Source organism: Populus alba, chromosome 19 (genome assembly GCF_005239225.2).
Source record: "Populus alba chromosome 19, ASM523922v2, whole genome shotgun sequence".
In the NCBI taxonomy this organism is placed as follows: Eukaryota; Viridiplantae; Streptophyta; class Magnoliopsida; order Malpighiales; family Salicaceae; genus Populus; species Populus alba.
This window is the reverse complement of record NC_133302.1, coordinates 22,197,352-22,225,179: the sequence shown is the minus strand read 5'-3', so window position 1 is coordinate 22,225,179 and position 27,828 is coordinate 22,197,352. Positions and strand designations below refer to the sequence as shown.

Here is a 27,828-nt window from a genome sequence, read left to right as displayed (position 1 = left end):
ACTTGTAGTGCAATGACTCATTACAATTACAATCCTTCGTTGCATTATAATCTTAAAAATTACATGATCAAATATAAGAATATAATATATCAGAACATGTATTCGCATTTGCATCGTTCAATATAAACATTGAATCAGATTGATTAGAGGTAATTACGTAACCATTGAAACATCACGTCACAATTCAATAGAGCATTCTGAATACATACAATATGCACAATCTATATGCAATGCTACTTGCTGTTTTAGGATCATTCTACCTGTCCTCTACAGCTGCTTGCGTTCAGGCACGATGAGATTTGGCGAGGGCACAAGCCACGCGCAACTCCATGTCTTTCACTTCAAGCCTAATACACACCAAGATGATGAAGTCACAAGGTCTCACTAACCTTGAATCTTGACCATGGATCATCAATGCTCCTTAAAAAGGCACTGAATAGATCCTCAACTAATCATCCCAAGCACTGTCAGCTGCACCCTCACTTGTGATGACTGAAGGGGCTATCATGAACCTATACTTATCCTCAATGTTTATACATGTGGATCCCATCACCTTGGACAGATCATTCCTAGCTTCCTTTTGTGAAGCAGCTGCTTCTCTTTCCTTCCTTCTTGCAGCCTAAAGGTCAAACAGTAATAAGTTCAGTGAAAATACAAGAAATATTAATGATTTCAAAGTGGGGAGTCCTTCAAGCTAGAATCACTGCTTCATAGCAATCTCATTGCCCTGCCAGGTTCGCACAGAGAAACGTGTTGAGCAGAAAATGTGAGGTGAAAAAAGTACAACTAATCCACATGTATTATGTTAAGAGAAATTATTAGTGCATACTAGAAAGAAAATTAATACCTTGCCAGTTGCAAAAGCAACTGTGTTCCCTGATTCGACATCTGCTATTGCTTTCTTTATTCGTCCCACAAGGAACTACAGTAAGAAGGCACAGCAGTCAAGAATTGAAGAGCTGGCAAATACACGAATAGAAGGGAGCATTAGCAATAAGTAGAAAGATAAGGTGAAGGCGGTACCAGATCTCGATCCGTGTAAAATGAAGTAGCTTGGCCAGTTGACCCTGCACGGCCTGTCCTTCCAATACGATGCACATAATCTTCTGTTTTCTATAATTGAGGCAGTCATAACTGGAGCTTCAGGTTTGCTACTTCAGAAGGAAATTAATAGCAACTGAAAATGGCCAGGCTAATTTGATGCTAAGAACATGCAGCACAAAGACTTCATGACCATAAGCTGGGATAGAGGCCATGATGTACCTCAAGGCATGGTTCTGGTTAGCCTCAACACAAGCTGAGATTTACATTGCAGGATGATTCTATAATCAAGATCACTACCGATGATATTGTGAACTGCTAGAATTGCTGGCAATCCACAAACCAAGTAGAATGTCCATTTTTTTTGCAACAGAATAATGAATGAAATACTTCCAAGCTGTCATTGCAGTCATCTAACATTATATGACCAAAAAAATTTCCACTGAAAATACCTTTGGGAGATCCAGATTAATCACATGTGCAACTCCAGTTACATCCAATCCACGAGATGCAACATCAGTGGCAACCTGCACATGGAGATCACTATAAGCAACATAGACAATGTCAAATTTGTAAAAGATGAAATTAAAGGAAGAAAACAGAAGATGGAAGTAAACAAGAAGTATAACATAAATCTACCATACACAAGGAAAGAACTTTTTCTTTCTTCTTCTAAGGAAAAATGGTAAATTATATTTAAAGTTACCAGAGGGTGGTAAATCGCAGAGAGTAAACTATGATAAATATGCATGCATGTGCCACAGTGTAAGTACAGCAAATTGAGGGGGATGGGGAGAGGGGGAGCGAGAGAGAGAGAGTGACAAATGGAAGAGGGAATATGAATCAGAGCATTAACTTCAATTCATTGGATAACTACAACAAAGAACATAAGACAACTTGAATAAATCACATTTCAGGAACGTCTCAAACTGTGTTATCTAAAACAAGTAATAATATTGATCATGAACATTAAGCCCTCAAGATGCTTAAGTGATATAAATCAGAATACCAAAATAGTAGTAGATCCACTCCTAAAATCATGCAAAGCAGCTTCTCTTTCACTCTGACTGCGGCCTCCATGAAGAGCAACTGCCTGTAAACCTTGCGCTACCAAAGCTTCAGCAACTTCATTGCACCTTGTCTACATTCAAACCATATTCAAGTATTACAACTCTACATAAGAAACTTACAAGAATGAAGCATAAATAAGAACCGAAAAAACATGGCTTAAAGTACATGAAAACATATAGTATGAGCATACCTTCCTCTCCACAAACACAATAGTCAATGGAAAGGATTGGTTGGATTTCTCGGCCTGAGATGCGTCCTCCACAAGCAGAGCTAGAAGGCAATCAATCTACACCACATTAAATGCTTTCACAACACTATACCAATTTGATCAATCAATGGACCACACAAACTTGAAACAAGAGATGTCAACTTAAAAAAAAAGGTAATTAAGAATATAATCATCCAAGTTATATATTTGATAGTAAAATTATATGATCACATGGAATGGATATGCTCCAAAAATTTCCTTAGTTACAAGTTTGTGAGCAACAGTATCTTTCATCTTCATGATCAAATTTAACATTGTTCTCTCTGTTTTGACAAATAATTTGCTTCAGTTAAACCATTGTGGCAATCAGAAAACCAAAGGTCCCTCTATATACTTGGTCCACGTAAAACAATAAATACAAAGCCAATCTTCAACTCTGTAGGTGAAACAAAATATTTTGTACTGATGCGCCAAGAGAAGCATACCTTCTCACTTTCAGAAACCTTTGTCAGAACTTGAGACACATTTGCAGTAGGGCTACTTACTTTTCCTACCTTGACTTGAACAGGGTTAATTAAGTACTCCTGAAATTGAATGAAACAATGTAATCTTTACATGAACTTCTTTGTGGCAGGATAAATTAACTGAAATAATCTTACATACTCAACCTTAAACTGACAAGTAGGACAATATCTCAAGATTTGCAACTCAATAATAGTAGTACTTGCAAGCAAAACCAACCAGATCTAGGGGGGATATAGTTGTCTTCTTTTCAAAAATGTACTAGTAAAAGCAAATACCAGGTTTGAATGCTGGATTTTGGAAAGCCATCATCACACTCATCCAGGTAACAGAATGATTAGAAAACCATACATGTAGACCACTTAGGTAAAGCAACCATGAGACACCATGCCAAATATGACGGTAAATATTAGGAAAATAGGATTCGAAGAGCAAAAACACCATATTGACCTAGATATCTAGCATCCCAAGAATGCGTTTTAAAAATGTACTTAAAAGTGTGATTTTCATGCAACAAATCAAATTTTGGGATAATATTTTGAATATTGTACTGCAACATTTGTTGATATGGAAATAATAAACCATTATCTGAAGATGCCCAAGTTTGAAGCTTCCAAAATAAATTTCCAGGGACTTGCAAATATATAAAACAGGAAGGAGGATTGATGTATTTCTTAATACCAAAGCAAATAATCCAGAAGAGAAGGCTTCATAAATTAATTAAATTCATATGAAAGAACCTTGGATAATCAAAATATGAATTTGAAAGAAAAGGCTATTGATTTGCAGGCACTGAAATTAAAAAAAAAGGAAAATGGAACAATAGATGTTCTCCTCCATGGGCCAGGATTCCATTCAGATGATAGCAGTTAAAGAAAACAAAGCATGGATCCATCAATATCCTCTAAATTGTTCCCAGTTTCCTCTTCTTGCAAGAATCATATCATGCTTTTTAAAGGTAGACACAAACGGAAAGGAGCAGGACATCTAACCTGTGCTAGTGTTTCAATTTCCACAGGCATAGTCGCACTGAACAGCAAAGTTTGATGCTTCTCTGGAAGGTTGTGCATAACCTGAAAGAATATGGAAGCGGTTAATACATCTTGTTGAAGATTATTGCAATTCTTGCAAGTACATAAACATTAGTCATATCAAGCACTATTCAATCTGCAGTTGAAGAATCCACTTAAATGACAATGATGCAGCGAAAGAATAAAATACATCAAGCAAAATGAACTAAGAAATCCAACCACTCCTATGCATTTGCATCATGTGCTCTATGAAAAGCAAACTCAGATATCTCCCTTCAATGCTTCATACTGATCAATGAGTTTGTTATGATTCTGGAAACCTTGATGTTTCTTACTTGTTTAGCTATCAAGCAAAATGAACTGAGAAATCCAACCACTCCTATGCATTTGTATCATGTACCTCTCTAATCTGTGGTTCAAAGCCCATGTCAAGCATTCTATCAGCTTCATCCAGAACGACAAATGAAATTCTGGAAAGGGAAGTGTTTCCTTGTTGTAAATGATCAATGAATCTTCCAGGAGTAGCAACAATTACATCCACTCCCGCTCGTAGCTCTGATCCCTGTCACAGGATGCAGCATCAAAAACAAAACAAACAAATATTAGTAAACTTAATGAAAATCATATATCACCATAATAATACAAGAAAGCGGGGCAGCAAGAGACATTCTCACTTACTGGCAAAGAAAATAAAATGGTGTATAAGAGTCCAGACATGCATTGCTAAGAATTCAATTCTCACAAAGATACAGAATTTCAGTTAAATTCCAAAGACATGACAATTTTGTTTTTATTCTACCCAACCACGTACACACAATTCCAAGTGCAACGTCACATATATAAGAATCCATACTTTGTTTTCTTCTAGAAACTACAATCAAACATTGGAAAGCCAAATAATCACAGCATTACTTACCTGGTCAGCAGACTTTGTTCCACCCACCACGATGGCAGTTCTGAAGGACTCAAGAGATCTACTAAAACGTTTAACCTGAAAGATATGACAAAGTAACTCAAGGTTGGTGCTTGACAAGTATGTCAATGATCCAAAGCCCCAAAACAAATAAATTAAGTGGTCCAATAAAACATGCCAGGAAAAGTAGAAACGCTATATAAACTTACTAGTTGCTACAACTACAAATCTAAGTATGGACAGGAACCTCAGGAAAGTAAGTTCCATCAATACAAATAAAATCAATAATAGTCGCAACTCAAAAAAAATAACCAAATGTTTTCAAAGACAATTCCACACATTGATGATACTCCACAACATATATAAACAAAACATGACCAGAATGACAGATATAATCCATGAGTATATCATTGCTCTCTACATCTAAGGACCAGGTACCACACCTCTTTTTCAATTTGCTGAGCAAGTTCTCTGGTAGGAGCCAATACCATCGCCAATGGTCCATCACCACGCTGAACAGGAGGTTGAGCCAAGCAATGCTGCCAGATCAACACAAAAAAAAATCCCAATCAAAAACAGCAAAATATAACATATCTTCTTATAAAACGACTTCTAACATCGATCACCTGTATCATAGGAATGGTAAATGCTGCAGTTTTTCCACTACCAGTTTCAGCACAGCCCAACAAATCCCTTCCACTAAGCGCAACTGTCATTGCCTGAGCCTGAATCAAAGTCGGTTGCGTATACTCATGATGCGCAATATCCTTCATGATATTTTGATGCAAACACTGACAAATATTCACCAGATAAACAAATAAAACATTACTAAATATAGCAATTTCAAAAAAAAATTACAAAATTTCTTTTTAAAAAAAGAGTGAATTTACCATATCTTCAAATGATTCAATAGGCGCAGGTGCAGGAGGTGAACCCGAAGCAACACTGACATTTATTTTGAGCTGAGAACGAATTTCTTCAATCTGCATTTATTATGAAAAATTTAATCACAGCTAAAAATTAATTTTAATTAATAAATTCAATTTTTTTCTTTTTTTGTGAGAACAGATTACTGATAAATAAAACAATTTAGTACAATAATCACTTAAAATACAAAAATCGGAAAAAGATTGGAAAACTTGAAAAGGAACTGAACCTGATCTGGAGTGAAGCGAAGGACGCGGTCGGAGGGCGTCCACTGAGGAAAAACAGGTTGAGGAACTGAGATGGTTCGCGCGACGGAGGCGGAGGTCCGGAAGGAGAGAGAGTTGAATGTGGAGGAAGAAGAAGTGGCGGAGGAGGTGGAATTTGAAGAGGAATGGGAGAGATTAGTGTCTGTTAAAGGCGGTGACTGAGTTCTGCGAGTAGTAACGGTAGTGGTTGAGCTTGAGTTTCTCAGGTGAGGAGGGATATACGACATCGTTTCTTATGAGTGAAGGGAGAGTGTATCAGCGAAGTAGAAGGGTAGAAGAAAGAGAGAGAAATGGCTTTGAAGGTCTTTTTTTTTTTTTCCTTCGTTTTTTTACCGTTCTAACACTGTTTGGTAAAAGCAATAGGAAAAAAAAATATGTGCGGTTACTGTAGAGTAATTAGAAGCATAGTTATTCTTTAAGTATATTTTCAAGATAAAAGCATAGAGAGAAAAACACTGAAAAAAATATTTTTATCTAGATTTTTGTTATAGGTATATTTCTTTATTTTTTAAAAATGAATTTGAAAAATAACTAATAAAATATTAGTAATTACTATTTAAACACCATAAAATTACTCAGAAAATAATATAAATTGAAAAATTATATGAAAAATAGCAGAATAACTGTATTTTTTAATATTGCTTTGGTACACAACCAGTACTAAAAATAACAGTTGTTTTTCCAGAAATCATAAAACAAAAGGCAACTTAAAATTTTATGAAAAGTTAATAATGAAGAGATAAGATTCATAATTCAAATGACCAAAAGGAAATGGGATAAAATGATGTGACAAGAGAGAAAAAGTAAAGAAAAAAAGATCAGAGAAAAAAAGAATGGATTACTGAGGAGACATTATAACTTTGTTTTTTTAAATATATTGTATTATTAAAAATATCTTAATTAAACAATTTTAATCATACTTAAGAGATTATTTAATTAACTCCGAATAAAATCCAGAAATATCTCAATTAAATGATTTTAAACATATCTTGAAAGATAATTAAATTAATCCCAAACAAAATCTATAAACTGCTTTAACCTTAAATTAACTTTAGATAAAAATACCTAATTAATTACATATTCGTTTGATATTTTTTAATATATGGTTAGAATTATCAAGTCAATATTTTTTTTAATATTATTAAATATATTAAACACAAAACCTCTTTTTTTTTTTTTTATTCTTTTTTCATTCTTCTCTCTTACCACATTAATTTATCTCATCTTTTTATCTTAGCTATTGAATTTGAATCTCATCTCTTCATCATCAAATCTTCATAAAATTATGAATTATCTTTTATACGTATAAAATTTGCAGGAGACATGCGTTTTGACTTCTAATTAAGAGCATGTTTAGTGTTGTGTTTGCACTTGTGTTTTGTTTAAATTTGAATTTTTTTTTTTAAATTGAGTTTGGTTTGTACTTTTTATATCATTTTGATGTGCTGATGTTAAAAATGATTTTTAAAAAATAAAAAAACATTTGGCATGCTTTTCGGCACAAAAAGCTATTTGAAAAGCAACCGTTACCACACTGCCAAACACACTCTAAAGAACCACTATAAAAATCAATATTCCCAAACACTATTATGTTAAAATTGTGTGATTTTTTAAATATTTTTTCAACTTGTATTATTTTTTAAAAACTTTTACCGAACACAAACTGTGTTGTTTTTCACAAAAAATCATTTTTTATATGAAGTAAATTATTTATTTAGTCCTTGTTTTTTTAGTAAAGTCATTAATTAGTCCCTTTGATTTAAACTTCTCAATATCACATCCTCTTGTTTTTAAACATGCTTATAACTTAATCCCTTTCTTAAATTTTTGTAATTCACTCTAAACCATAACCTCAGCTTTTATTACATTAAGAACATCTGCATATTCTCTTCCAAGAACACAACTCAACACCGCTTTGCCTATAAAAACAGCTTCTATCCTCCCTTATCAGTTGCAGAAGAAGACAATCTTATATACTTAATTTAATAAATAGTTGTGATTTATTCCTCGACACCAATTAAGTATTGATCCCATCATTTCATAACTCCTGTAACCACCCCTCCCCGGCCTTTCTGCCTTCAAAACCCTGACGAAAACAGCCTCCTGGGAGGGCACCGCCTAGACAACCATCAACTACACGCAAAAACCCCATTACTGTCAGCCACCAAGGTCCCATCATCATCCACCCAAGCCTAAGCCACATACTCGCCATTTCATTTCCTTTTCATTTTAAAAGGCCAAGCTCACGCACCATCTAATTTTCTTGAACACTGGAGACCCCCTTCTTCCAGCAACCAAAGCTCCCTCATTTGGTCTCCCTCATTTATTTTTTTCCTCTGACAAACCTACACGAACACAAGCTCTTCTTTTCTGGTGATAGCCCCTCCAAAAAATAAAATAACTGACAGCCTTCTATCTCATTTCCCAGCAGCATCCCTCAACTCATGTCACCTCCTAACTCCAGTCATTTTCTCCTTCAAATCCATGATAGTAACGGCAGCTCTTCAACAGTAGAACCCACACGGAGACCACCACATCACCTTCTCCATCACGTGAAGCACCACTGATACCAGCAACGACAGCACCAACCGACCTGAATCAGCAAGGGCTGCACGTCACTTCTCAGCCCTGCGCGCCCACTGCCTGACTCCAGTAGCTTCCAATATTGCCATCATCTTCAACTGCAAGCTCATCAGCCAACCATCCACCATTGCCTCTCCTTGAAAAAACCAAAGCAGACCAACAGTTTCCTCTGTATCTTCCACCATCAGAGAAGCAGCCACTCCAGCAAACTCTCTTCACGTGACAGCATCGTGACTCGTGAGCCTCCATCCGATTGTCCAAGGTTTCTTCTCCATCCAGCAACAGCGATTGTTCTCCACAGATCATCACAGCCACTTAGCAATTGGAAGAACCTCCAGAAGCAGCAGCAGCGAACCTCTCTGAACCATCACCGTGAGCAGCAACCTTCAAGATCAGCAGCAGTGCAGGCGTGCAGCTTCTTCCAGTATCAGCGGTCTAGCAATAACAGCTACTGTCTTCCTCCACAGCACCGTGACCCAACTGTAACATCCAGCGGCAACCGAGAGCGGCAGAATCTCAGCAACCGCGGTAGATGACACCAACTCCAGCAGCAGCCGTGAGCAACAACAAATCAGTGTAGCAGAGTTCTTAAGTCCAGCAGCCTTGTTCGCCTCTTTTTTTCATTTGAAGGTCCCTTTCTTAAACTCATAAAACATGTCTTCTTTTAATTTTTTTTTTTTTTTTTTATGATTTGTTGTTTTTTTGGATGCATGGTTTCTGGGCATAAGTCATAACAAACTCTTTAGATCAATGTTTCGATCTTCCTAAATAAAAGAGGTAGAGGGAACTTGGTTTTTTTGTTAGTGGACTACGCCTTCAAGTACTTTTAGTCTCTAAAAATACTCGGGTTGCTTGTGTTAAGCCTGGCCTAATGTTTTATCACTAAAAGGGCCCATATATTTTTCTTGGGATTGGTGTTGGTTTTGGTCCAGGCGCCCAGCCCGCTTGGCTAGGCTAAGTGAAGGGCCTTAAGAACATGTTTGACTTGAATAAAACTGTAGAAGAAATGCATTTTTTGGATTTTTAATGCCAAAGAAAGCTTATGATTATTATGTCAAAAGAAGAAATGCATTTTTTGGGTTGTTAATGCCAAAGAAAATAAGAAAGCATTATGATTATTATGTCAAATAAGAAATGCATTTTTTGGGTTTTTAAGGTTTGCCAAATAAAACCTTCTTATTATTATTATTATTATTATTATTATTATTTAAGGATCATTTTGTTTTTTTAGTCGTTTTTCAACCCTCACATGTTTAATATTTGAAACTATGATCTATAAACGAGGTGTTTTTATAGTATTAAATCAAATTGGTTCTCTTTCATAAAAACAACAAAAAAATATATTTCTTTTAAAAATATAAATTTTAATTTAATTTACATATTGTCAAATCTCTCAAAATAAATTATATTTGCGTATTTTAGCATATAAAAAAAATCACAAAATAGTTTATTTATTTATTTTTATATGCATTTTTGAATTTAGTAACTAGTTTATTAAAGTCATAAGAACTTGGTCTACATTATAAGAATACTAAAAATTTTATTTTATTTGTTCTAATATCAAGGATTATGAACTTATACGTAAGACGTATTTCTAGTATTAATAGAAAAAATACAAAAATATTTTTGGGCTCTAGATTGACTAGACTTTAACAAGATAAAATAAGAATATCCTTACTGAAAAAGACTTTTCTTAAGTCTTAAATAGACCAACAACTAGAAAACACGATAATACCTTAGTTTGTACCAAACAAATAAAAAAATACAGTTTACCTTAGGTAAGGTGTACTAAAGTGATACGTCCTCTCTTTACACAACCAATTCTCTTTTCTAGATATTGAGATCAGTTAAGGTTTCTCGTTATTGAAATACTAGGTGGCAACTCTAATTTTTTATTATTATTATTATTGATAAGAAATAAGAATTAATTGTTCTTTCCCCATCACTAGAGATATCTCAACCTAGGAGGACGATCATTGTGACACCACACTCACGAGACATCAATATTGGATTTTTTTATTAGGTTGTTCCACTCTCATGACACAAGTCACGGATTAACTCAATTGATTCAAGTTTTTTTTTTATTAACTTTTTCCCTAATTTTATATTTTAATATTGTGTTGATTAAGAATTAAGTTTCGTGATTTATTTTCTATTAAGTTATCCTTGCCTCATGACTCGAGAATAGTGTTTAGTGAATTGCCCGAGTTGTTTTTGTGTATTTTTTTAATTGATTTTTTTTTCTAATTTCCCCATTTAACATTAGATCGATTCAGAATTGAGTTTCATAATTTATTTTGATTTATTTTTTATGGGGTAATCCAAAACTCATGATTAGGGTCACGAGTTTCATAGATTAACCCAAGTTAAATTAGGTTATTTTTTTATTTTTCTTTTTATGAGGTTATTTAGGTATCATGATCTAGGTCATTAGTCCTTCAATCTCATGGCCTAGGTTGCAGGTTTGGCAAAATAACCCGGATGACTCAAAGGTTTTTTTTTCTTAATTTTCCCTAATTTTAACATTTAATGTTGGGTTGGTTGAGAATTAGAATTCATGATTTATTTTGGTTTTTTTCTTATTAAGGTGTCATTATCTCGTGACCTGGAATAATGCTTCGATAATTAACTCAAGTTATTTTAAAAAAAAAAAATCATCATTCAACATTGAGTCAATTGACAATTAAGCTTTATAATTTGTTTATACTTACTTTCTATAGGGTTATCTTCTCATAAATTGAGTTATGAGTTTGAAAAGTTAATTCAAGTTAAATTAGGCTATTGTTTTTCATGTTATTTCTAAAAAGTAATTATGGATTCATGACTCGTGTGACGAGTCCTTTAAGATTGGACTTGAAAAGTTATATATTGAAGATGAAGTTGTAAGCTTTTTTTATTCTAATGATTATTTATGTGTACAAAAGTTTAGGCTGTTTTGAAACCATCAACAAATTGAATTAAACCTTTTTTAACCTTTAGAAAGTCATGTTGTCCCCCTTACAACTTTCGTACATGTCTTCATATAAAATTGAAGGTAGAGATCAAAAAGTTTTTGTTTAAAAATGTATAAAAAACCATGTTAAATTCCACATAAACCAAGGAATTAAATACTACTATATATATATATATATATATATATATATATATATATATATTGGGAAGTTATGATACAAAAACTATAAGTAGAGACTTCAAAGTTTCGATAAGCTCTTTGCAAACTTAAGCTGGAAACTTCAACAAATATTTCATTTGTCCAAAGTTTAAAGGTTGAAAATTTTGAAAATTTAAGATAGGAGATTGATAACATATATTATAGATTTAGTAATCAAGCAAGAACTTGTAAGAATATGGAACATATATATGTTGTAATCAACTTGAGTACTTTGAATCATTCTTTTAATATTTGAACAATATGAAATACGCACCTAAGTCCATGGGGAGGTATAAAGTAGTAATAATTAGTGTTTATTTTGTAACATATGTATGATGTTTGTGAAAATGTTTTTTTAATTAAAAAATATATTAAAAATATATTTGTTTAGATTTTTTTATTTTTGATATCAGCACATTAAAAATACTTAAAAAAACATTATTATAATATTTTTTCAAAAATAATTTAAAAAACATTTTAAAAAGTAAAAGCTAATAAAATCAAACCAAAAGTAATAAAATAATCCAACAAGTACAAGGAAAAATATGAAGTGGAGTTTTTTTTCTTTTTTATTTTTTTTTGTTTTTTTTATATAATAAGTGCCAGTCTTTTCTAAAATGAAGCAAGTAGAATCTACTATTAAGCTCTTAGATAAGGGTAGATTATTGCACATTTAAATAAAAACTCATGCTAAAAAAAAAGTTTTAAATTCAAAGAACAAGATTATTTGTTCTTGTTTTTACATGATTAATGCTCTAAAGATTAAAATATATATAAGTTTAATGAGTTCAAAAGGTGAACATTTTACATGGATAGTTTAGAAAGTATTTATACTTCATGAACTTTGTTATTTTGGTAGACTAAAAGGACTAGATAATCATTTTCACTTGATAACATTAATGAGTAATAAATATCCATTATATATCATTAATGAGTAACAAATATCCCTTACAAATCATTAATGAGCATTAATAAAATAAAAATATAGTAGGTTATTGGTCCTTAAAACGAATTAGGTCTATTGCATAGTCAAACCTAAAGAAAATATATTTAGCAATATGTCAAACTAACAGTGTCATTGACTCAACCCACAGCTAAACCCAAACGTATTAGGTTTGATGACTTGTCAGACCTATGGTTTCTTAAACTATGCTCATGGCTGAACCCAAATATATCAAATTCATATTTGATTAGCTTATAAAAATATGACAGATCCACGTTTGATTAACTTATCACTCTATTATAGGTCTGGATTCTTTAAAATATAAAAATATTTTGAGTAAAAAATGCTAACTCGTAAGATATTAAAAGAGTAAATTTTCTTTAATGGTGGCTTCTTTTTTTCTCATTCATTTTTTTATAATATTACTCCTTTGAGATTCTGAAAGATGTATAAAAAAACCATGTTAAATTCCATATAAATCAAGGAATTAAAAACCACTATAAAAATTCTGGGTTTTGAATAATTCTTTAGATGTTCAAAGTTCTAGTAAGTTTTTTGCAAACTTGAGCCAGAAACATCGACAAATATTTCAATTGTTCATAGTCTAAAAAATAAGAATTTTGATAGTTTAAGATAGGAGATTAATAACATATATTATAAACATAGTAATCAAGCAAGAACTTGTAAGAATGCTGTAGAACATACATATGTCATAATCAACTTGAGTATCTTAAATTATTCTTTTACTATTTGAATAACATGGAACACGCAAGTCTATAAAAATATCTAAAATAGTAAGAGTTGATGTTTATTTTGTAATGTGTATATATATTGTTTTTAAAATATTTTTTAATTAAAAAATATATTTGTTTAGATTTTTTTAGTTTTGATATTATACTTTAAAAAATATTATTTTTACCTTATTTTTTTAAAAAATAAAAAATAATATAAAAATTTAAAGCTAATACTGACAAACCGAAAGCAATAAGATAATCCAACTAAGTACAGGGGGGGAACTTTGTGAAATGGTGGAGTCTTTTCATTTCTTTTTTTTTTTTTAGTTTAACGTGGGTGTCCGGGCCAATTTGCGCGTACTTCGACCAATCCCACGGACCCTGAAGTTAACGACCATGTAAGCCTCCAGTGACCATCATATGAATAACCTAGGGCTCGAACGTAAGACCATAAAGGGAACAAATCTCTTGGTCCCAAGCTCTTACCACTGGGTATTTTTTGTGACAACAAGTGCTGGTCTTTTCTGAAATGATGCAAGTGGAGCTATCGGATAAGGGTGGATTATTGCAATTTAATGAGGTGATTATTGAAAGTCACCCGTAGTTCATTTGAAGGACGAGAGAAGCAATTAATTCCCAGTAAGTAGCAATCAATCCTCTTCGAGAATGAGAAACAATGCCGGCTACAGTTTCTGTGATTTTGAGGCTGCAGGATCTTGACAAGGAGTGATTTCAAAATTTTTGATTTTTTTAAATTATTTTTTTTATGTTTTTTAATTATTTTGATGTATTGATGTTAAAAATAAATTTTAAAAAATAAAAAATATATTTTAATATATTTTTAAATAAAAAGCATTTTGAATCCTCATTGTTACTATAATTTTAAAAAAAACTTTATATCTCTCATCATGACATTTTTAATTTTAACTTTGGTTATGATTATAATTTTTATTGCAATCGTGGTTAAAATAATAAAGCGTTTAGTTAAAAAAAATAGTTGTTATTGTAAAAGTTATGGATAAAAAAATTGAAAAAATCTATAATATTTTATATATATTTTTAAATGTGTTTATTATATTGATATAATTATATCTTTCTATCATTTTTTTATCATTTAGATTGATATAATTATGCATTTTTATTTTGAAAATGCTTTTTAAAAAATATATATATAGGAGTAGAATTTTAACAAAATAAAATTCTTTATTTTTAATTTTTCGTGGTGGAGTGCTTCTAAAACATTTAGATCATTTGTTTTAGAAAAAGATCTATTATATCTCCATATGACTAAAATTTAATTCTTCAATGAAGAATATGATTTTATCAATCAGGATGAAATAATAAAATAAAGTATTAGAAATTATATATTATACAAGGATACAATAGACTTTTCTCGAACATATTTAAAATGGGATAAAACAAAAATTAGACAACATCAGTACATCACAGTCACAGGAACAAACGGATACTTACAAGAACAACACCACATACTTACGTGTCATTGTAAACGTCCATTGCCCCGACATCATCGTCAAGTAACTGGCAAGGAAAGGGACTTTTCCTTTTTTTTTCCTTTTTTTTTTTTTGTATAAAGTACATAAGAGCACGCACCGAGCTCCATCACCTGAAGTTCGAAGGTCGTTTTAACAGCGCCGAGAAGATAAGAGATGGTGTAATAGATGATGGCAAACTAGAGCCTTGAATTGCATGGTACGGATAATAATAATAATAATAATAATAATAATAAAATCATTACGACTTGAATCTTCTTTAGTTTTAAAAAGTTAATCACTGAATTAAATTATATATTTATGTCCATGTTATGCTGTGAGATTTATGCATAGATTACAATATTGGTAGACATGTAATAAATTCTTGGCATCGCGGGCATTGTTGGGTGTATAGGGATGGGGATGCTATAAATGGAGATTTTTTTTACATAAGAAATGACGTGGACAAACATAAGCATTTCAATTCGAACTATATATATATATCCATATATTTTTATTACATAAGAAATGACGTGGACGAACATAAGCATTTCAATTCGAATTATATATATCCATATATAGAAATATATGGAGTGGAGTGGAGGAAAGTAGCTCGAGCAATGGTGTGGTGGTAGTTGCTCGACTTTCTTGGGAGGTAGGTATGAAATCACGTCCTTATCCATGGTAGTAGGTGAGGATTGGAGCTGGTATTGAGTCTCCACCACCCATCACCTTTTTTCCCAATTCAAATAAATAAATAAATAAAAACAGAGAGTGAATTCCAATTGCTTCCTTTTATTATATATAATTTTTTTATTATTATTAATATGAAGTGTCCGGATCAGCTATGCATAACTCGACTAATTTCCTATAAATCATAAAGCTAATGATAAGGATAAACCTTTAGTTGTTATTAATATTAGTAACCATGTGGCTTGAACTGAAATTATAAAGGAAACAAACTTTTTGGTCTTAAATTTTTACCATTAAATTATCTATTAAATAATTTATATATAATTTTCTTAACTTCATTGATGAATGCAGTTGTCAACATTCACCAATTTCATTAGATTTAACAACTTCATTACCGAATTGAAGAACGATCCACTTATTAAAAGTTAAATAAAATGGAACAAAAAATAATCAACATCGATCGTGATGGTAATTAGTTAGAATAACTTTAAGGATTATTGTTCCGGTGATGAAAACAAAATATATGTTCACCTCCTTGATCTTTTGATTTCAAATATCAAGAGAGATATTAAATTTCTATGAATCTATTAGGCCGATATTGGTACGATGTGCAAATTGATACAAAAAAAGAATCTTTCATGTAAAAAAAAAACGAAAAAACATGAGTTAGAAAGAGAGTTTTGGGGCCCATTTATTATTGCTGAGCACCCCATTTTCCACATAACAATAATATAAAAATTATGCTTTTGTCATGATGTTATATTTGAATTCACCGTAATACTAAACAAGTTCTTGGGCTAATAATCAACATATATAAAAGTAATGCATTTAATGAAAAATATGTTTCATGTTGTACCCACTAAAAAAATTCAAATTGAAAGGAAAAAAGTTACTCACCACCCCATAAAGCATGGAAGATATATATTAAGGAGATGAAAAGCATGCAATTTATATTTAGAGGAGGAGGAGATAAGGAAGAAAAATAAATGTTGAAGGGAAAGCGAAAGAATTTAGGTGGGGGGTAGATGGGCATGCAGGAGTTGAAACTGAGAAGGCTGCACATACGCCGTTAAAAGTAACGGTAAGGTCTCGTCGGCGAGCTAAAGCTTGTTTAAAGGTTGACCTTTCCTTCTTTCCAGTTATTTCAATTGAGGATTGATTTCTTCCAAATTTTGACTTTTTCCTCAAAACATGTTTGACATTTGCAATTTGCACCTCCGCAAAACATATTTATTAAAGTAAGAGAAAAACATAAAGACTTGTACAAAGTTTCTTACTCGCAGCATAGCATGACACCAGTCCTTTGAACTAGGATGATAAGCTTGTTCCTTAATTAATTTATTCAAACTAGTTAGATTTTGTAGCATTGAAAATAAATTAATTATTTTATTAATCGGTATTCCTCAATTTAATAATTTATTTTATTATAAAAAACCCATTTCGCCAACCATTTTTTTTTTTACTCTATTCTTGTAATAAAACAAAATACAAAATGAAATGAAAAACGGGAAAGTATTTTTAAATGTATATATACCCAATAAAAATATAAGTTACCAAGTATATTTAAAATAATTAAATAAAATAAATTAATTGAATCATTAACACATTAATTGTATTAATATTAGCCATTTAAATTTTATACAGTACAATTAAAATTTAATTGGCTATATCAATAAAATTTATTAATTATAAAAACACCATAATTAATTATAATCTGGGATCGATATTCTAACATGAGAGAGTATTGACTAAGTACTTATTAATGAATATTCTTGAAGTGTATACATATACATATATGCATGTGTAAAACCTTACCTAAAGTTGGTACAAGATAAAATCGAAGTCACGTATCAAGAGGAACTTTCAAAGGATAAGGAATAATACTGATTTGAAAAAGAAGAAGAAGAAAAGTCAATGGAGCAAGTAGAGATCATTTTGGATTCTTGAATGTGTTAGTCAATTTTTTTTATTGTTTTAACTCAACCAGTCTACACCATTATAAATAAGATTTAAAATTAATTATGATGGGTGTAATGTGGTTAAATTCTGAATTTATTTTTTAAAAATTATTAATTTAAGTGCTGTAAATTTTAAGATTATTAAAGATTTATATGCTCATTGACTTTAAAACACACACACATCACACACACATATATATAATATAAGTTGTCAATATATACAGAAATTAACTTGGATGCTATGATTAAAAAAAAAAAACAGAAGAAAATAAGGTATTGAATTGAGATGCAGATCTAGCTTGTACGTGTATATATATAAAGAATCTGTAATATCTAGTGGTGGAGCCACAATGGGGAAATTAAGGGGGCAATTGCCCCCTTTGTGGCTCCGCTACTATGCACAACTAATTAATTAGACTATCAATAATGACAGCTAGATGAAGAAAGGGTGAGAATATGCAATGGCTACCTGCAGTTTATATCCTGTCTTCGTGTTCTTGTACCCAAATAATCAACCTTAATTAAACTCTTATATATATATATATATATATATAATAACTTAACAAGTTTATTTTTTTTTTTATTAATTACTAATTGATCCAAGTTTTTTTTTAAAAAATTATTATCTTCTTTTTATAAATTTTTTCTTCAAATCCTAAACTATTAATTAGTTAAGTAAGTAATTTTTTTTATGCTTTATGCTTTATGTTTTAGGTGAGTTTCTTTCATTTTTTCTATTTATTTCATTATCTAATTTTAGTTTTATTCCTTAATAATTAGTTATTCAAAATGTTAGAGTTTATTATAATTTATAGATTTGTTAAATTAATATGTACATGAATAAATATTATATGCATATATATATATATATATATATATGAATTGAAATGAGTTTTGATAAATTACTATGTATTTTTTTATGAATTTTACATAAAAAATGATGGTGACCAACTTACTAGTAATTAAAAATGAAGTACTCAACAACTTAAAAAATTAGAGACACAATAAAAAAATTAAAAAAATATATTAATATTAATGTTTAACCCACTTGTATAAAATAACAAATCAACAAAGAATTGTTACCAATAATTTCACTAGTCCCTAAAAGATTTAGAAATAAATAAATGAAAGTTTAATTGTATATATTTAGAAATAATATCTTTAATAAAATTAAGAATAAAGTGATTATGAAACAGATTTAAAATATAAAAACTCGAAAGAATAATTATAATATAAGTTTTTTTATTTTAAAAATATTCTTAAATTAATTTTACTTGACATGAGTTAATACATGTATTTCAAATTAATTTCTTTATATATAACACATGTTTATATAAAATATAATATCAAATATTTATTAATAATTTACCTTCTCATTTAAAATTTTATGGCTCTGCCAATGTGACATCATGTGCCGCCAACCTGCCTCACCTACTACCTCCACGACCAATGGTGTGTTGTCCCTCTCCTATCACACCTCAGAACTAACGCCGTTAACTCTGTTTCAGAAACCTAACTGGAAGCCACACGTCCACCTAACTTATGAACTATTTTTATCTCCAACCTCCACGTAGGCTCTTTAACTCTTCTCTTGCTTATAAAACCCCCTCCCAACCCCCACTCACTCCCCACCAACCACCTAGTCTCTCCTCCTCTTAATTATATTTTCTTCAATCTAGCACTCCTTCTTCTCCCCAGAAATCTCTTTCAGTACTCCTTTGGATAAAGAAGATCATATTCCAGTATAATGGATCTCCTCCTCTTGGAGAAGACCCTTTTGGGTTCTTTCTTTGCCATTCTTGTCGCCATTCTTGTTTCAAAACTACGGGGCAAACGTTTTAAACTACCACCCGGTCCTTTACCGGTCCCCGTGTTTGGCAACTGGCTTCAAGTTGGTGATGATCTGAACCACCGTAACCTCACTGATTTGGCCAAGAAGTTTGGTGACATCCTCCTCCTCCGTATGGGCCAACGCAATCTTGTTGTCGTCTCCTCACCTGACCTAGCTAAAGAGGTTTTGCACACGCAAGGTGTTGAATTCGGGTCAAGAACAAGAAACGTTGTTTTTGATATTTTCACTGGGAAAGGTCAAGACATGGTTTTCACTGTCTATGGTGAACATTGGAGGAAGATGAGGAGAATCATGACAGTCCCTTTCTTTACGAACAAGGTTGTTCAACAATATAGGTATGGTTGGGAAGAGGAAGCGGCTCAAGTTGTCGAGGATGTTAAGAAAAACCCCGAGGCTGCAACTCATGGGATTGTTTTGAGGAGGAGACTGCAATTGATGATGTATAACAACATGTATAGGATTATGTTTGATAGGAGATTTGAGAGCGAAGAGGATCCTTTGTTTAATAAGCTTAAGGCTTTGAATGGTGAGAGGAGCAGATTGGCTCAGAGTTTTGATTACAATTACGGTGACTTTATCCCCATCCTGAGACCTTTCTTGAGAGGTTACTTGAAGATCTGCAAGGAGGTTAAAGAGAGAAGGCTGCAACTCTTCAAGGACTACTTTGTTGAAGAGAGGAAGTAAGTTTCTCTCTTTCTTGGCTATTTAGATTCTTTGATTAATGATCTTGAACAATCTCGTTAATTAGAACTACAATCCAATGGCCTATAATTTTTTATTTTTTTCTGGTATTGTTTGTCATCATGCTCAGATCGACAATACATTTTGATAGAGGACCAGCAATCATTTATGTGTCTGTACTTGACTGATAGTTTTCATCATCATCGTCATTTTGATCACTGTCCCATCCTTGAATAAATAAATGCATTACCTGTTTAAGTTTTAACAACTGGGTTTGTAGGTATAGTTTTAAATTGTTAAATTATACTATTTTTTTTAAAGAATAAATTTTTATTTTTTATTTTATTTTTTTCAACTGTGCTATTTTGTAAACAAAATCGATAAATATTCTTTGTCTTGGGGCAATAGGAAACTTGGAAGCGCAAAGAGCATGAGCAATGAAGGCTTGAAATGTGCAATTGATCATATCTTGGATGCTCAAAAGAAAGGAGAGATCAATGAGGACAACGTTCTTTACATCGTGGAGAACATCAATGTTGCTGGTATGTATTTCTATGATCCAAAGGGTGTGTCGTTTTAGAAAAATAACATAAATTAAAGGGCTGTCTCGTTAAAAATAACTCAACTCGGTAGATTGTGTTGTTGCGAACATCTTAATTTAGTGGATTGTGTTGTTCCAGCCTGTGTGATCGATCAACTATTTTTCTTAACTTTTGTGGAAATAATTCTGTTTATAAAAAGTAGAGGAGATTCGGGTTTGTGTTTATATGGTACATCAGTAATTTTAATAATACAATTAAAGATTAAAAAACCTATATATTTGAAAAGAATAATTGTAGAATGCGCGGTTAGGAAACTTGCAATTTTAAGAATGCTATTTTCCAAAAAAACAATAAAAAAAATCTTCTACTGTGCTATTTCTTTTTTATTATTTTTTGGAAAATTGCTATTTTTCAAGAAAAACCTCTTCTTTTATCTATAGAAAACAAGTGATGTTGGCGTGCATGTAACTCGTCCTTTTTGGAGTTTGATTCGCTTTGAAACTCATATAGGTGGTGTTTGTTGTGTTTCCTTCACCTACCACTCAACACCAACCTTGAAAAGCTTTTGGGAATATTACACAAATTCAAACCTGCAACTTTTCCTAGACCAAGCAAGATACCTTGTGAACAAACTTTTCGAAGGCCTAGTTGAATTCTCACATTATAAAGAATATATGGTGGTGGTAGGTTGATGGTACATGTCCGTCCACCAACTTTATTGGCGGGGATATCAACACACACACACACTCATGGACACTCGAATTTTGTGTTTTGTGGCTCTGTAATTTTCTTTTTTCGCAACACAACGAGACGCTCGAATTTAATAGTGCGTTACTCGTACGAATTGATTGTTTTGTGGAACAGCAATTGAGACAACACTGTGGTCGATTGAGTGGGGAATTGCTGAGCTTGTGAACCATCCTGAAATCCAGAAGAAGTTGCGTGATGAGCTCGATACTGTGCTTGGACCTGGTCACCAAATCACTGAGCCTGACACCTACAAGCTGCCTTACCTTAATGCTGTCATCAAAGAGACTCTCCGGCTCAGGATGGCGATTCCTCTGCTTGTCCCACACATGAACCTCCATGATGCTAAGCTCGGAGGTTTTGACATCCCCGCCGAGAGCAAGATCCTGGTAAACGCATGGTGGCTTGCCAACAACCCTGCTAAGTGGAAAAACCCTGAAGAATTCAGGCCAGAGAGGTTCTTCGAAGAGGAGGCCAAGGTTGAGGCCAATGGCAATGATTTCAGGTACCTCCCCTTTGGAGTCGGGAGAAGGAGCTGCCCTGGAATTATTCTTGCATTACCAATTCTTGGTATTACTTTGGGACGTTTGGTACAGAATTTTGAGCTCTTGCCTCCTCCTGGACAGTCAAAGATTGACACCTCAGAGAAAGGTGGACAGTTCAGCTTGCACATTTTGAAGCATTCCACCATTGTTGCAAAGCCAAGGTCCTTTTAGTTTCGTTTCTTACTTCCCTTTTGTTTTGTTTCGTGTATTGTTACTGTGAGTCTTGACAAAAAAAAAAAAAAAAAAAAGGAATGGTTTTGGATGTGGGATTCAGGTGAAATTGGCTCTAGTGATGATACAAAGGGAGCTGTGGCTGTAAATCTATGAACTCAAAAATTATATTTTCTAGACTTTGCAATAAGTTGATATTTAATTCCTTGTAGCTTTGCCCCTAGACCATGTGAATTCTCAATTTATTAGACCCACCCGGGCAAGCTGATTCACCACCCAGGTGACTCGGAGTCCTAGCTGGATCTGTAAAAAGTAAAATTAGGGCTTGCAATTGACCGGTGATACCGCGTGACCTGCCAGGTAAATTCATAATTCGGGTAGCCCAGCAAAACCAGCAAGAAACCCTTTTTTTTTTAACTAATCATTCTTTTATAAAGAAAAAAAATTAATGAAGGCATAGCTAGGTATCATTTCTCTGATTGGCTGATAAAGTAACAAAGAGGGAACATTTTCTTTATAAACAGAAAAAGAAAAACCTCCGATTGGAGGAAAATATCCTCCGGGACAAAAAGGGCATTGGGTTCAATTTATAAAAGAGAGAAAAAACAAAAAACTGACTATGCAGCGGGGTAATCGGAGGTTTTCTTTTTACTTATTCAATTACAAAAAAAAAAAAAGTATTTTATCGGGAGAGGAGTTGGTTAGTTGTCGCAATAAGTTATGGGTAATTTTATTTTTTTATTTTTACATGATGTGTGTGGTGTCGTATGAGTTGTTTGTTATCAGTGGATAATTGATGAACATATCATTTTTATGATTTGTTCAATGGGGAGCGACTGGTAGTTAGATACAGGCTTTACTGCAATGTACTTAATTGTTTGGTAACTCTTAATTTTGATGGATTTTGCATGGGGTGACAATGATTTCATTGATGTTTTTCTTTGTTCTGGGCATGTATAATTGTTCTATCACTATATCAGGTTGTTAATTTTAATTATTTCTTTTGAATTTTTTGGATTTTGCTGGAGTTAAGGGATAAAAAAAAAATTTTGTGTTTGAGATTTCCTAGGCCTGGAGACCCAGCTAGACCGCGGTTACTTGGGTATGGCCCGGTTTCTTGAGCATGACACCCAAGCTAGACCCAGCATAGTTGGGTTTGGCGCCACAACCAGGCCTAGTGTAAGTGGGTTTTAATAGTATTAAAATTATTATAAATATTATTATCATTAATATTATTAATATAAAAATTAATTAATTTGAAAAAATATATATTAGAATTGAAAAACATCCATAAATTTTATTTGAATAGATTAAAAACTTGAACAAGACAAGTTTAATATTATTATTAATATTATAAATATTATTATATTCATTAATAGTATTAAATTTGAAAAAAGATATTATTATTATTGGAGAAAAAACTTAAATTTTATATGAAGGGTAAAATCAAATCAATTATTATTTGAAGGGATTGAATATTATATTTTTCTAAAGATAATAAATCTTTTTGGTACTTCACTTAACATGAGAAGAATTTCAATACAAGGCTGTATTTGTTTCCCGAAAAGTGATTTTCGGGAAATCACTTTTCAAAGTTTTCTATGTTTGTTTGTTATTAGTAAAGTTGGTTAATAGAAAATACTTTTCGATCAATGAAAAACATTTTTTAGTCAAAGGAAAATTTGGCTTTATTTCTAGGAAAGTGTTTTTTTTTATTTTTATTTTGGGTGGAAAACACTTTTCAAAAGTTGTGAAAAATTTAGAAATGTCATATTATTTGTTGATTATATAAAATTTGATCCTCAAACTTTTGATTGCTATATATATTTTGTTTTGAATATTTATTTTTCAATTTCATCCATTAGAATTTAATTTTTTATATTAACTTTGGTCCTTATTTTTTTAATTACTATTTGATTTTTCCTTATTATTTTTTAATTAAAGTTTTTTTTCTATTAAATTTGGTAATCATTCTTTTTATTATTACTTATTTTATTTGAAAGAATTTATGAAATGTTAATTATTATTATTTTAATTTCTTTATCTTTTTATTTTTTTTATTTTTAGATTTGATCTTTATTATTTTGATTATTATTTATTTTATTTGAGATAATTTATGAAATTATATTTTTTTCAATTTTATTCTCATTCAACTTTTTAATTTGTAAAATTTGTTACTCATTATTTTAATAAATTTAGAGAAAAATAAAATATTAATAAGTTATTTTCCAGTTTATTTTTTATAATATAACCAAATACTGGAAAGTGTTTTCTAACTTATTTTTCATTACACCACCAAACATAAAAATGCTCTTAGAATTTACTTTTTAAAAAAAAAACTACGCAGTTTTCAGCAAACAAATAGAGCATGATAATAAATCCCTATTCACTTACCTTCAATTCAGGAACAAAAAAAAAAATTCAAAATAATCTTTTCAATTTTATTATTACACCCACATAAATTGTTGTATTAAAATTTTAATTTTTTTTTTAATTTTCCCAGATTAAGTTTACCAGGAATCCAGTATCCATCCCTGTGCTCACCCTCTGGTCAGGTTAAGCCCCAGCGGCTCTGATAAGTACGATTATCTCCTCGGATCTTCATTTAATTTCCACTCAAACTTTCTCGTTGCTTTCATGTATTGTGTTGCATGGCATAATATATAATTACTTTTGTTATGAGAAGATTTCTTCTAATTTTTCAAGATCCAACTTTTTTAATAAAATAACACTCAAAGTCCACGATAAAAATCTCATGGGGCTCCTCGGGAAAACATTTTAGTGCTTGTCCGGTACGGTAATAACGATCAAAACAGTGCAAGCAAAAACAAAAGAGAAGGAAAGATCAAACCTTTGCAACGAACACTAAAATTTTAAGATTTCTTGGAGGCGGAAAGAAAAGGAGACACCTTATGTAAAAACAAATCCCCAGATGAAACAAAGGACAGAGACGAGAAGAAAAGAATGAAGGAAAGAAGAAAGCAGGAAAAAAATGTGGGTATAAACCAGGCCCCAAATTCAAAGCCTCCATAAAAGAGAAGCATCATAAGGAGCAGACATGGTGACCCTCCATCACTGGATCAATTTCTGTGCACATTACCATGCTTCCTTCATTTCTTTTTTCAATCCAGAGCATCGGCTTATTGTACACAGAACCACAAAACAAAATAAACAAGAGAGAATATTATATATATCATGGCTATCAGTCTCCTAACATCATGAAACATAAAAACGACGAGGCTTGAGCTTTGAAGCAACCTAGAACTGCAGCTGCAACTCTGGTAGTCTATCATATGGTATATATAGAAGAAACGAGGGTGTCTTTGCTAGGGTTTGCCACTTTTACTGGGCTAGATTGTATTAGCCCACGAGTTGACCACAATTCACAAACTGTTTCATGCAGTTCAGATGGTAATCAAGCCCAGATAATTAAGACCGTTATTTTATTACTGGGCTTCAGTACACTATATTTGACTCTCTTTTTTTTTTTCCAGGTTCAACAATGAAAACATCTTCGGAACTTGTTTGTGTTGGATAATTGCAACGTAGCGAGTTCGGATTGATTTTTTTTTTAAAAAAAAATTTATGTGATGTTAATATTTTTTTTAACAGAAAAAAAATTATAGGGGCTTATCTCTATTGATTTGATGAATTAAAAAATAAATTGATAACCTAGTAAAAATATAATTTAACTAAAAAATTAAAACAATATTTTTTAAAATGTAATATTAAAACTGTAACATATTAGATTAATTTAAGTTCGACTTTGTTAAATTTAAAAACTTGATCATAAAAATATAATAAATCTATATAAAATAATTCAAAATAAATTATAAATATATAATTTCAAGTAATTCAATAATAAATGATGAAAAATAAAAAATATTAAAAAATAACTTGAATTAACCTACCAAACTCATGATGAAAGTCTTAAAATTGAGATAATCTTATAAAAAATTTAATTAAAATAAATTATGAAATATATTTCTCAATCAATTTAACATTGAATAAAAAATTTAAAAAAAATAAAAAAATTAACTCGAGTTAATTTAAAAGATAAATATTAAAACTAGCTTTTACAAAAATAAATAAATAAATAAAGCTGCTTCATCTGCTTCTGCTTCCGCTTCCGCTTCCGCTTCCGCTTCCGCTTCCGCCTTAATGTAGCTGCCAAAACCAAGGAGCTTAATTAGTTCCTTGAATACAGAAGTATCGAGGATGAATCCAAAGTTCTAATGCTGGGAGGTTAGAATGTGTACTTTTGACTTTGGAGGGCCATTTTGTACAAGTTATTCCCTAAAACTCTTAGATTTTTAAGGGATTTGAAAACTTTTGGTGGGGAAGAGGACATGGGCAACCACTGGCTAGCGGCGAGGTCCGACTTTTATTCACAAGTATCGTGACTAAGAAAATGCCCACCGTGTCAAGCTCAGCTGATGTTTTTTTTTTTTTTTCTTTTCTATTTTTGTTGTTTAATGAAAAATCGATAAATTTTGCTTTTTCTGGATTTCACATGTACCTCCATGTTTCTGTTCGATATCTCTGCCCACCTACATATTGCTTGGAAGTTTTGCACTCAATTTAGGCTTTGTTTTTCACTTAAAATTGATGCTTTTCATTTGGAAATACTAAATACAAGCTAGACCGCCTCGTTTCGAAACAGACACTTAATTACCTTCCAAATTAAAACGGATTAAAAGTCTAATCACAGCAAAAATTATCAGCATTAAGTGCTAAACTTTATAACTTAATTATCACATAACATCACTCTATCTTCATCCCCAAACTTCATTCCATTTCCCATTCTTGGTTCCGACATTCTATCAGGAATGCCTTCACTCATTATTCAAAGCCTGAAGCCTACTCTATACCCATTTTCTGCTTAAGCAGCAATACGAAGTCATAGATCTTGTGAGGATCAGGAAGTGAACTGGACACGCTCTCCTTTTCCATGCACCTCTTGATCCATGCAGTGATCTTTGGACACTCTGCCTCAATGCTAAATTTCCCACAAATCTCAAGAGAGTAGAACCAGCTGGTAACAGGAACAAGCACTACATCCACAAATCCAAAGCTTTCACCACCAAAGTAAAGCTTATCTCCAAGCTCTCCTTCAAGAGTCTTCAAGCCTTCTATAAATTCCCTCTTTACCTCTTCCTGCTTTTCTCCTTTCTCCTTCCATAACTTCTTGGCACTGTTATACATCTGCGTTCAAATAAACAATAAGCACGCACACACGAGAAAAACAAAAAAAAGAAGCTAACAAGTGCTGAAATACTCGCCTTCTTGTCAATGTAATCAGCCCAGAATCTGGCCTGGGATCTTCGGTAAGGATCCGAGTGTAGCAATGGAGACTTGTCCTTCCACACCTCATCAATATATTGGACAATATTAAGTGACTCGCAAATGGACTTCCCATTGTGAATAAGAACTGGAATCATCTTATGAACCGGGTTCATTTCAAGAAGCAGAGGGCTCTTGTCTATCAAGTTCTGTTCCCTGGACTCGTATTCTATCCCCTTCTCTGCCAAGGCAACCTTCACTCTCATTGCCCATGAACTTGACCAGAAATCCAATAGAGTCACTCTGCCCTCCATCTCCAAATAAAGCGATGATCTTTTCCCAGCTCAACCGATCTCTCTGTTCTTAAGCTGTTGCAGTGAATAAGGAAATGGGGGAGCAGCAACTATTTATAGCTGCTGATTGACAGTACTGTAATCAAAGATGATGATGATCAGCACCATATGATGTCATTGCTT

General features: G+C 32.1%; 3 protein-coding genes and 1 non-coding gene across 7 annotated transcripts; 1 reads left to right on the top strand and 3 right to left on the bottom strand.

Moving 5' to 3' along the window:
- Positions 1 to 66: 66 nt before the first annotated feature.
- Positions 67 to 6,310, bottom strand: LOC118044221 (uncharacterized). 4 transcript variants are annotated; one of them, XM_035052427.2, is made up of 14 exons: positions 5,943 to 6,309; positions 5,677 to 5,769; positions 5,413 to 5,577; positions 5,230 to 5,325; positions 4,790 to 4,864; positions 4,274 to 4,435; positions 3,835 to 3,915; positions 2,806 to 2,904; positions 2,303 to 2,398; positions 2,051 to 2,182; positions 1,494 to 1,568; positions 1,024 to 1,113; positions 848 to 922; positions 67 to 619 (listed from the first exon to the last, which is right to left on the bottom strand). In XM_035052427.2, exons 1-14 carry the CDS (start codon positions 6,204 to 6,206, stop codon positions 449 to 451), a joined length of 1,674 nt encoding a protein of 557 aa, XP_034908318.1. In that variant the 5' UTR covers positions 6,207 to 6,309; the 3' UTR covers positions 67 to 448. The 4 variants fall into 4 exon arrangements, 2 of the variants coding, with proteins under 2 accessions (XP_034908318.1, XP_034908320.1); XR_004686749.2 differs by lacking the exon at positions 67 to 619 and having other exon boundaries at positions 863 to 922; positions 1,024 to 1,297; positions 5,943 to 6,310; XR_004686748.2 differs by lacking the exon at positions 67 to 619 and having other exon boundaries at positions 863 to 922; positions 1,024 to 1,240; positions 5,943 to 6,310.
- Positions 6,311 to 19,144: 12,834 nt separating this feature from the next.
- On the top strand, positions 19,145 to 22,280 carry LOC118044218 (trans-cinnamate 4-monooxygenase). The gene is made up of 3 exons (XM_035052425.2): positions 19,145 to 20,063; positions 20,473 to 20,606; positions 21,471 to 22,280. The coding sequence occupies exons 1-3, from the start codon at positions 19,279 to 19,281 to the stop codon at positions 22,067 to 22,069; spliced, it is 1,518 nt and encodes a 505-aa protein (XP_034908316.1). The 5' UTR covers positions 19,145 to 19,278; the 3' UTR covers positions 22,070 to 22,280.
- A 2,779-nt stretch (positions 22,281 to 25,059) lies between these two features.
- LOC118044244 (small nucleolar RNA snoR100) lies at positions 25,060 to 25,185 on the bottom strand. The gene has a single exon (XR_004686753.1). It is a non-coding gene; the product is annotated as a small nucleolar RNA snoR100 (small nucleolar RNA).
- A 1,536-nt stretch (positions 25,186 to 26,721) lies between these two features.
- On the bottom strand, positions 26,722 to 27,761 carry LOC118044217 (probable glutathione S-transferase parA). The gene is made up of 2 exons (XM_035052424.2): positions 27,352 to 27,761; positions 26,722 to 27,274 (listed from the first exon to the last, which is right to left on the bottom strand). Exons 1-2 carry the CDS (start codon positions 27,664 to 27,666, stop codon positions 26,930 to 26,932), a joined length of 660 nt encoding a protein of 219 aa, XP_034908315.1. The 5' UTR covers positions 27,667 to 27,761; the 3' UTR covers positions 26,722 to 26,929.
- Between the last annotated feature and the right edge of the window lie 67 nt (positions 27,762 to 27,828).